General features: G+C 55.2%; 1 protein-coding gene across 1 annotated transcript in view; it reads left to right on the forward strand.

Annotated features, from left to right (window-relative positions):
- CHST15 (carbohydrate (N-acetylgalactosamine 4-sulfate 6-O) sulfotransferase 15) overlaps positions 1-5999 on the forward strand; it is a 77398-nt gene extending 71399 nt beyond the window's left edge. The window contains exons 7-8 of the mRNA XM_010859173.1: positions 1688-1835; positions 3638-5999. Coding sequence (XP_010857475.1) covers positions 1688-1835; positions 3638-3828 — 339 coding nt within the window. The 3' untranslated portion in view covers positions 3829-5999. The remainder of the gene's footprint in view (positions 1-1687; positions 1836-3637) is intronic.
- The last annotated feature ends 4764 nt before the right edge of the window (positions 6000-10763 follow it).

Here is a 10763-nt window from a genome sequence, read left to right on the forward strand (position 1 = left end):
ACTCTCATCAGGCAGGACTTCCCAGGTGGCTTTAGGTGGCCTCCCAGGAGTCAAGGACCAAGGCCAGATATCTCTGTGGGTCAGGTTAACGCTTCACCACAAACGCTTGCAGTTTGGCATGGGAGAAGGCACAGGAGAAGGACAAGGACCCCGAAGTGCAGGTGGACAGGAAGGGCTTCACACAACGCTGCTCAGACTGGGATGTGCACACACATTGAAGGTCATAGACCTCCATGTGGTGCCCGGCATTTGGCGGCTCCTCTTGTGGCTGGTTGCTGGGCATTTGCAGGTGTTTCTCACGGCTGTTGTGTGCTGGGTATAGAAGCAAAGGCAGCTGGGTCCTGTGTAAAGGAATTCCATGCCACTGGTGGGCGTAACCTTGGCCTCTCCCTTCACCCAGGTCCTCTCTATGTCGTGAAGATACCTACAGGGTGGTTCTAAGGATGAAACGAGACCCTGAGTGTGGGAATCCTTTGTGCATGGAACACAAAGGCCTGCACAGGGCAGCAAGCGCGAGTGGTGTTGAAAATCCGGCTTCTGGGGACGTCCCTGGTGGTCCGGTGGTTGAGACTTCGCCTTCCAATGCAGAGGGTGGAGGTTTAGTCCCTGGTCACAGAGCTAAGATCCCACATGTCTCTTGGCCAAAATGTAAAAACAGAAGCGGTATTGTAACAAATTCAATAAAGACTTAAAAAAACAGTTCAGTTCAGTCACTCAGTCATGTCCGACTCTTTGCAATCCCATGGTCTTCAACACGCCAGGCTTCCCTGTCCATCGCCAACTCCTGGAGCTTACTCAAACTCACGTCCACTGAGTCGGTGATGCCATCCAACCTCTTGTCCTCTGTCGTCCCCTTCTCCTCTTGCTTTCAATCTTTCCCAGAAGCAGGGTCTTTTCAAATGAGTCAGTTCTTTACATCAGATGTCCAAAGTATTGGAGTTTTAGCTTCAGCATCAGTCCTTCCAGTGAACACTCAGGACTGATCTTTAGGATGGACTGGTTGGATCTCTTTGCAGTCCAAGGGACTCTCAAGAGTCTTCTCCAACACCACAGTTCAAAAGCATCAATTCTTTGACACTCAGCTTTCTTTATAATCCAACTCTCACATCCATACATGACCACTGGAAAAACCATAGCCTTGACTAGACGGACCTTTGTTGGTAAAGTAATGTCTCTGCTTTTTAATATGCTGTCTAGATTGGTCATAGCTTTTTTCCAAGGAGTAAGCATCTTTTAATTTCATGGCTGCAGTCACCATCGGCAGTGATTTTGGAGCCCCCAAAAATAAAGTCTCTCACTGTTTCCATTGTTTCCCCATCTATTTGCCATGAAGTGATGGGACCAGATGCCATGATCTTAGTTTTCTGAATGTTGAGCTTTAATCCAACTTTTTCACTATCCTCTTTCACTTTCATCAAGAGGCTCTTTAGTTCTTCACTTTCTGCCATAAGGGTGGTGTCATCTGCATATCTGAGGTTATTGATATTTCTCCCGGCAATCTTGATTCCAGCTTGTGCTTCATCCAGTCCAGCATTTTGGTCCACATAAAATTTCCAGCTTCTGAAGGTACTTGTTTGCTGGGATTCCTCCCGCTGTTGGTTTATAATGTGTAGTGCATATAGAAAAGCATCTACGGTTTTGGAGGAATTACCCCTGAACTAACGCCCGCCTTCTTGCTCGGTCCTAGGTGAGGCTCCAGGTTGGGCTGTACGCCGTGTACCTTCTAGACTGGCTCACCGTCTTTAACAAGGAGCAGTTCCTCATCCTCCGCCTGGAAGACCACGCCTCCAACGTCAAGGACACCATGCACAGGGTCTTCCAGTTCCTCAGCCTTGGTATGAATCTTGAGCCGGACACCCACAGAGCAGGGCGGGAGTTCCATGGACACCGACCTGCCGGGTCCCAGGCAGACTCCGTGAGCCTGGGCAGGGTGGGCCTGGGCGGGGAGAGCCACAGATTAGCGCCTGTTGGTGAAGCACCAGCTCCAGATGGGGCCTTGTACGCAGTGTAGGGAGGCGGTCTCCGGGGAGGAAGAGACAGCCACTCATCTGGGAGCTTATGGTCCAGTGGAAGGAGAGGAGGAAGCAAGGCTTGAATCACCGAGTGACTGATGGTGACGTGGGCGAGGAGTGATTTAGTGTCCTCATACACGTGAAACCCTTACATGTGACTTGGGGGTCCCAGCTGCTGAAGGGATCTTGGAAGGAGTGGTGTGAGCTGCGCCATGAGAATGGACAGGGTGTCCTGACTGCTGGAACTGTCTTTCAGAGGCCACAGGGCCTGGAGGAGGGGATGGGCAGGTCATCGGTTGTCCCTGCTTTGCTGGGACCCCTGGAGGCAGAGCCACGTGGCCAGGTTTGGGCTCCTGGGCCTCCAGGGTGAAGGACCCTGTCCCCACCCAGAGGAGACCGTCCCCTCGAGTCCCTGGTGGCACTTTGTGGTAGCAGGCTAATTCGCTGGCCCCAGTGACGGCTGGTAGAGGCGTGTTCACAGGTGCAGAGGGTCCCCGGTGGGCAGCACCCAGGACCCCTCGAGAGGCTGGGCCGGCCTGCACGTTCCTCCCCCACAGCCACCCAGACGCCCCCGCAGCCCTGTCTGATGAGCTTGCCTGGGAGTTTTGTCAGTTGAATATTTCCTGAGATCCATTTGCCCGTCGCTGGGACTCAGGGCCCTTTTGTCATTTGATTCCTGTCTCCTTCTCGCGGAGACCTGGTAATGCAGTCGAGTGTGATTACCTTTTCCTTTTAAGGCCTGGAACCGTTTTTCCTTTGACTGGGCCACCTGCAGACTCTGGCACATTTCAGTGACTCGTCTTTGGTCCCTAAGATGGACGCTGGCAAAGGCCAGTCCGTTCCTTCCCTGTCACGTAACCCAGGGACACTGGGGTGTAGTTTCTGTGCATGGACTCAGGACTTCAGCCTGACCCTGAGAGCCCTGGGGCGCAGAGGCCGAGTGGGGATCCTGGAGGTTGAGCCAGTGGGGGTCCCTGGGCACGGGTGGCCCCCGCCGCTCCCCCCGTGGTGACTGCACAGCAGGACACACGGGGAGAAACACGGCTCCACCACGAGGCCCTCCGCAGCGGCCTGGAGTGGAAATGGTGGAGGCAGAATTCGAGTGGCCGGTTGCAGAGCATCTCCGTGCGGAGGCCGCGTGTGGCAGGCCACAGCTCTCCAGGCACAGGCCGGCTCCTCTTTACGGGGCTTTGGAAGTGAAACCAGGAGGCGAGGCTGCACCCAGAGACCCAGCTGTGCTTCCAGGGTGGCAAACACACCAGACCACGTAGAAGGCATCTGCTTACAACGCAGGAGACTTGGGTTCGATCCCTGGGTCAGGAAGATCCCCTGGAGAAGGCAATGGCAACCCACTCCAGTACCCTTGCCTGGAAAATCCAATGGACAGACGAGCCTGGTAGGCTACAGTCCACGGGGTCACAAAGAGTCGGACACGACTGAGCGACTTCACTTTCACTTTTCACTTTCCCTCAGCAACTCCGAAATGAATCCAGCCAAAGAATCTGAATCTCCATACACATTCTTACAGGAACCTCCTGTCTTCCCAGGAAGCATGGCCTGGATTCTCTCATTAGGGTTTCTTATGCCCCTCACTGGCCTCACAGGCTCTTTCCTTTGCGTTCTAGGACCCTTAAGTGAGAAGCAAGAGGCCTTGATGACCAAGAGCCCAGCATCCAACACACGGCGTCCTGAGGACCGGGATCTGGGGCCCATGTGGCCGGTCACCCAGAGGCTTCTGCGGGACTTCTACGGGCCTTTCAACGCCCGGCTGGCGCAGGTCCTCGCCGACGAGGCCTTCCTGTGGAGGAAGACGTGAAACCGGCTTCCCGGCGCCGGCAGGGCCTCGGTTTCTGTGACTTCCATGGTCTGAAGGTCTCTCTTGGGGAACCCTTGCACTCAGAGCTTGGAGAAGACCCCCCCTCCCTGGGCCCATGTTTGTGGAACCCGGTTCCGAATCCTTTGTGACGTCACACAGCCCAGCAAGGACCCATCGCCAAGCCTTGGATGGAGGCTGTTGGAGATTCCACTTGGAAAGGGGTCCCCTTCTGCTCTGAGAGTGTCCAGGCTCCGGGACGAGGCAGGCGGGCGCTGGGTGGGGTGCAGGAGGGTGCTGGGTGTGGAGTCTGGGCTTTGACGATTCTGAGATCCACTGGAGGCCCCACCCCAGGGAGGGCCAGAATACACACTACACATTCAGTTTCACAATCCTCTGTTCAGGTCACTAAACCTCAGGATGCCGGAGAATGGAGGCTCTTTCATTTTTTTTTTTCACCTTTTACCCCAAAGTCAGCCCTTCTGTCTCTTCAGATATAAACCCCATCAATTTCACTATTTACGAGAGAAAAGACACAAGTCAATTTTGGGTAGCATGTTCCTGTCTCGGACCTCCTCCCCTTCTGTCCTCGTGGACTTTACTTATGTTTAAAAAGAAGTGAATGTATTTAAAACAAACCACTTTCTGCATTCACTGGCTGGAGCTCTCTTTTTCTGTCCACGTAGATGTTTTCTCAAGAGTTTTTTTTTTTTTTTCAATTTCTAACTGGAGATATAAATTCAGTTTAAAATCAGAAGGGAAATGGTCACTGTTAATGCCAGACTGAACACCTTAAAGGAATCGATGGAAAAATCTGTGCACCTTGGCTCCAGCTGTGCCCCCGAGGGCCTCAGAGAGCGGCCCGTGCTGGGAGGTTTTAGTTCTGGGGGCGACAGGCTCCACTGCTCTGCCTTCCTCTGTGGTGAGCTTGTTACCACCTTCTCCTCCGTACGTGGCCAGAGGGGCTTCCTCACCCAGAGAACTGCAGAATGCCCGTTTCGGATCCAGAAATAGACATGTGAGCTCTGCGTGGGCCGGACGAGCTGTGCTGGGATTCCATACGAGAAAGCCGGGAGCAGATCCTTGACAGAACTTTCTGGGCCACTTGGCAGCTCGGTTTGCTGTCAGATGCGCTGACGGTCTTGCTGTTTCTTGGAGGTGATGGGAAAGATTGAACACCGTCCTTGCACACAAGCCCCCAGGCGGGACCCCCAGCTAAACTCTGCGCATGGTTGTCAGTGGAAGCTTCTGCGAGTCAGAGGTCTCCAGGTCGAGGTGCCAGGCACACCACCAGTCAGAAAGTGCAAACGCCTCCACGGGCAGCCGCCACTCGTGGGGCTGAGGATTCACTCAGCTGTCCCATCCCTACTGCCACTGGAGGTGGGATGCTCTGTCCACTTGAAGGCGCGCGGCGGGCTCGCCCGGGCACGGCCGGGCTGTTTCTGCTGTGGAGGAGCCCGGGTCCCGAGCACCCACTTTCAGGGACAGGCCCCCTCTTCCTCTCTCCCCGTGGCACTTGGAGCAGCAGCGCACAGGAGACCTGGCCTGAGCGTGAGGTTCTGTAGGAAGATATCACTGGCGCATACGTGTGTATTTCTTTGCAGTACAGGGGTGCGCGTGTGGGTGCGTGCGTGTGTTTCTCAGCGGGTTCCCTTCAGTTCTGTTGCCTGTCAGCCCCCTCTGCTCTGGACTCATCCCCCATTCATGGGTTCATTTCTCTGCCAGTTCTTCAACAGCTCGTCAGTTTCAGCCCACGTTTTGCTCCTCGGCCCCAACCGTGGTCACGAGGACTTTGCTCACGCACCCCCTGCATGTGAGCAACATGCAGCGTAATTCTACTTCTTACAGAAGTGTTAACCGAAAGTCTGACTTCCAATATTATTTGGTTTATTATACGAATCTTTCTACAGACACAGGCCCATCCATCCGCGCGGACCCGGTTTCTCCAGGGGCCTTTCTCCAAAGGGCTGGCTGGCTGTCGCCTTTGCTTTCCTCTGCTCTCTCGCGTGCAAGGCCCCTCTCCTGGTGACAGCAGAGCTGCCATTTCGAGCGGTGGTCCTTGAGCCCATCATCCCAAACCAAAGCGAATCAGAGCCTCTCTCACTACCCAGGTTACTGTGTGTCCCCAAAGCTGTGCATCCGATTGTATTAAACTATGCCCCCTTCGTTGCATTAAGGTGTGTTCATGAACCATCATTGTGCTGTCCTTTTGTTAATACTGATCGTAATTAAACGTGGACCCCAGAGGGCACGCCCTTCCTCCTTAGCCGTCACAGCACCCATGGGAGTGTGTCTGCCGAGCGCAGGTGTGTGAAGGAGCCACAGGAGGAGCTCAGCGTCTCACCTGCTGCACTATGAACCCTGTACTCAGGGGACCTGCCACGCGTGGTGACGGTGAGAGAGAGGACGTGGACGTCCCCAGGGACTCCGGCGGATGGTGTGAGTAAGGGCGGCGAGGTGCAGCCCTGTCCAAGACGGGCCTAATGTCATCTTCAGACATTCAGGTTTCAAGCTTGGGTGATCAAAGGTCCTGCTGCTCCCAACAGGCTGCTTTCCTCATGTCTCAGGCCTGCCTGGCCCCTGGGGGCTGTGACTTTGAGGTTCCTGGTGTCACTGTGTGCATGTCATTGTCCCTGGACACCCCAAGGCCCCTAGGTGCAGCCAGGGCAAGCCTGAGGGAGATGAGGTCACCTCAGGTCTGGGGCTGCGGGAGCCTGGGTCATCCTGGAGGCAGTGGGAAGCCGGGTCGGTTCCCGAATTCTGGAAGGACCCTCTCTGGGTTCTCCTCTCCCCAGCACAGCCCCCGATACTGGTGTGTTGGAGGGGAGAGGTGGTAGCAAGGCCGGGCCTGCCAACGAGGAAACCCCCAGCTCTTGATGGCAAAGCCAGGAACAGCTTCACTCAGCAAGGAAGGTGCTGGGCCCGTGAGAAGAAGGGGCGGTGGGAGACGGGGATGGGGGCAGATGGGTGTGTCTGGAAGGTGGATCCCAGGACCCCCTCCCCCGGGGCCTGTCCAAAACCCCTGCTGCTGTAAGGCCACTCCCACCCCCCACTCGGGACCCAGCTCTCAGGGAACATTCTGATGAGGACCATCTATATCTGAGTGCTCAGTCTCTTCAGTTGTGTCCAACTCTTTGTGACCCTGTGGACTGTAGTCCACCAGGTTTCTCTATCCATGTGGACTCTCCAGGCAAGAATACTGGAGTGGGTCACCATGCCCTCCTCCAGGGGATCTTCCCCACCTAGGGATCGAACCCGGATCTCTTAAGTCTCCTGCATTGGCATGCTGGTTCTTTACCACTAGCGCCACCTGGACTCTGGGCTACAGGATGCTAAAGCTGGATCAGCTTTCCTTCCCGTCTACAGGTCACACCTGCAAAGCCCATTTCCCAGGTAACATGACATATCTCTCGGTTCCAGGAATTAGGATGTAGGCATCTTTGGGAACCTTTATCCAGTCAGCAACAGGGGGTGGTCCCCTGAGCAGATTGGCAGTCAGAGGATGCAGGGGGTGCCCACTGGCCTGCCCCTTTCGGACAAGCAGGTCTGAGTGGGCAGCGTCTGCCTAGCAGAGGGAGGCCCAGCTTCCCAATGTTCTGTTCTGAGACGGTGCCTGTGAGAGGAGGGAGGAGACAGGGCGAATGGCGAGTGGTTCCTTCATATGTTTCTTCCAAGTGAGCCTTGCTGTGGTCCCAGGGGGACCTGCAGAAGCCACATGGGCACTTCTGAGTTTCTGAAGTTCAGCTGCTCTGAAGTGAGTCATGCTTCCACGGGAGTCGCTTTTGAAAACCACACAAACGGTTAGAATGTTTTCTGGCCCCCGAGGGGCTCTTGGGGACCCACCGGCCTCCAAGAGGGAAGCCTTTGGAAAGCAACCACCAACCTCGCTGTCAGCGCCTGGGCCTCGTGGCCCCAGGCTGACCTCCACTCTGTGACCTTGGCTCCGTCCTTGCTGCTGAAGCCCTGTCCTGTCAGCATGGCCTCGCCCCCCTCGTGTTGCCTGCCCCTGCCCCTCGTGGTGCCTGGCCCCACCCCCTCGTGGTGCCCATCCTTTGCAGAACGGCTCTTGCAGGTCCCAGTGGGCAGGGCAGAGGCTGGGCGGTCCTGGGCCTCTTTGACCTGCAGGTGGCTGTCCCTGAGAGCCTGCAGGTGACGAGGACACCACAGAGACGGAAGTGGTGGCACCTCAGCATCTGCAGAGGCCCCCCCGGAGGAATAATAGTCATTGCCCCTTGTCTGCCACTTGGAGTGGCTGGGTCCTCCCGCCAGGGGTCGGGACCAATCGGTTGCACCTGCGTTCATCACCCGCGCACTTGGGCAGAGCAAGAAGTAGGGCTGTCCAACCTGTGTGAGTACCCTGCCCTGTGGGTGCCCGGCTTCGAGTCTGGGGCGCAGAGGAGAGTAGAAGGGGGCCTCAGCCCCCACAGTGGAGAACCCCAGCTGGGGGTAGCAGGGCAGTGAGCATGGGGGGCTGCCAGGGCTCCCAGGGCTTTCTGTCCACCTCCAGCTCTGAGCGGGCCCTTTAAGGTCAGGCCCAGGTCAGATCTAGAAGCAGGTTGTCTGGACCCTGGGCCTCCCAGGTCTCAGGACTTTCCCAAGACCTCCGTGAGGTAGTGGGGGACCCCGCCCTTCACTTCCCTGAGAAATTCCCTTCTCCCAGAGCAGAGAAAGCCCGGGTCCTGGGAATAAGGCTGGAAGGCTTCCAGCCTCTTCTCTTGGAGTCATGGGCCATCTTTCTTCACCATTCTTCCCCTGAAAGGCACAGTCTGACTTGCACCCACCAAATTTGGCCCCCGAAGAGGACAGTGTGGGGAGGGGGTGTGGGGCCAGCCCCGGGCCTGGAGCCAGATGAGCTGGGTTCAAGGCCGGGGCTGTGTCCACCCCATCTCCTTGCGGACACCACAGGCCCCGGTAATGGTACATGAAAGTATAAAGTGAGGATCCGAGAGCTACCCGTCTACCTGAGGTCCCACAGTTCCGATCTCTGGAAAGAACGAGCAGAATGTCAATTCAGAAGTTTTCCTTTATATCTTCCAAGTCAGAGCTCTTAACCATGCCACAGCGTACATTCCCCACCCCTCATCAGCCTCCCCCTCCCCAGCTGCCTGTCTGTATTTCACGTGTCAGCCCCATCTCTGATACCCTTAGGCATAGGGCAGCAGTTTCTGGGTCTTCTGGGCAGAGGTTTCTGCAGACCTGCCCACCTAGGGGTCTAGGTGGTGACCAGAGCTTCTAGGGGAAAACAAAGGGAAGCAGACACGGCTTTGTTCGGCCAGAAGGGTTTTGCTGTTGAGACTCCTGCCGGCAGAGGAATCCTCCAAGTCCTGGGTCGGCCAAGCCTCCCACTCACAGGACCAAGAAGACTTTAGGGGGCTGGCTGTGGGGGCTTTGGAGTCACAACATAAACGGACAGACTGTCCCTGGACTCAGCCCTGCCCGGTGGCCTCAAAGGCACCAAGGGGACACCCAGCTAGAAAGTCTGCAGAGTCCGCATTTAACTTCTTAGCAAGGGTTTTCTGAGCATCTACTTTGCACAAGGCTCTGGGCCGAGCATTAGGGTGGAGGGGAGGCTGCTCGTCTGTTCATTCAGTGATTGCTTCACTGGTTCTTTCACCACGTATTTATGGGGCCTTGACTGTGTGAAGTGGGGGTGGGGGAGGGCAAAGGTCAGAGGTCAGAGGCCCGGATGAGGCCCTGAGCTGTGTCCACGGTAGGCGGGATGGGCTGGGTGAGGTCAGAATTCTCGGAGCATCCGTAAATCCTTCTTAACCACATACACGTTCTTAAACATTTGATTTTTACTTAAAGTATTTAAAGTACATTCATGTATCTGTTTTCTGATATAAGGGCCAAGGCCTTTTGCCCGAACATGAGTCTGCAGATTGGAGTTTCGGTTGTCTTTGCGGCCGAAACCACATCGTTCTGAATCAGCGCTGGTTTCTGGTTTTCGTTCTCTAAAGGTGCACGAGAACTGAAAGGCCCTTGTGAAGCGTCGGAAGGCAGAGTCCTTCGTCATACGTGTAGTTACTCCCCTTGTGTATGCTGGGACTTACCAACCCTTCCGACCTGGTTTTCAGAAAGTGACTCATATTTTCCACTCGTATTTCATTTGTTTACATCAGCGGTTCTCAAGCTGTGGTCCGAGGATGCTGGCGACCCTCAAGACCCTTTCAAGAGACCCACCAGGCGAAACTAAGACTCTTCATGACCATACCAAGACGTCGTTCACCCTTTACCCTCTCATTTCCTCTCGAAAGTACAAATGATGAATTCTAGAGGCTGAAGCTTTCTCTGATAGCTGATGGACTACACGCTTGTGCATTCATGGGCTTTGAAAATCTTTCAACCTCAATTTCTCCTGTAGGGAAGCCTGGTGTTCTGCAGGCCATGGGCTTGCAGAGTTGGACACAACTGAGCGACTGAACAACAACAAATACTGATAGATGTGAACCATATAAACAAAAGCTCTTTGGGAATCTTCAATAATTTTTAAGAGTGCAAAGGAGTCTGGCTACCAAACAGTTTGAGAACTGCTAGTTTCTATATTTATTAAATCATACATTTCTGATATCAAGCACAATTGGCATAAGAAAGACTTGGGAATAAGCGTAACTGACTTGCAATAAACACAGAGTTGACTGGAGGGAATTTTGCAGAAAGGCCAAGAGCACTAAGCCTGCCCTGAGCATTGGCTAGGATGCTGCGGAATGAGGAGATGGGCATCTGTCTGCGCGGAGGCAGACGAGAGGCATCCACGGTACCCGAGGCGACGGAGTGACAGCGATGATGCTGTTACGGAACACGTGCTGCGCGCCAGGGCCTGTGCTCAGTGTCTCCGTGGAGCCTCACCACCACCCTGAGAGAGGGCTTCTGCTTATACAGATGGGGCAGCTGAGGCTGAGAGGGGCCGACACTAATAAGCCCAAGACCAGCCCCCC

Source organism: Bison bison, unplaced genomic scaffold, assembly GCF_000754665.1.
Source record: "Bison bison bison isolate TAMUID 2011002044 unplaced genomic scaffold, Bison_UMD1.0 scf7180017864456, whole genome shotgun sequence".
Lineage (NCBI taxonomy): Eukaryota > Metazoa > Chordata > Mammalia > Artiodactyla > Bovidae > Bison > Bison bison.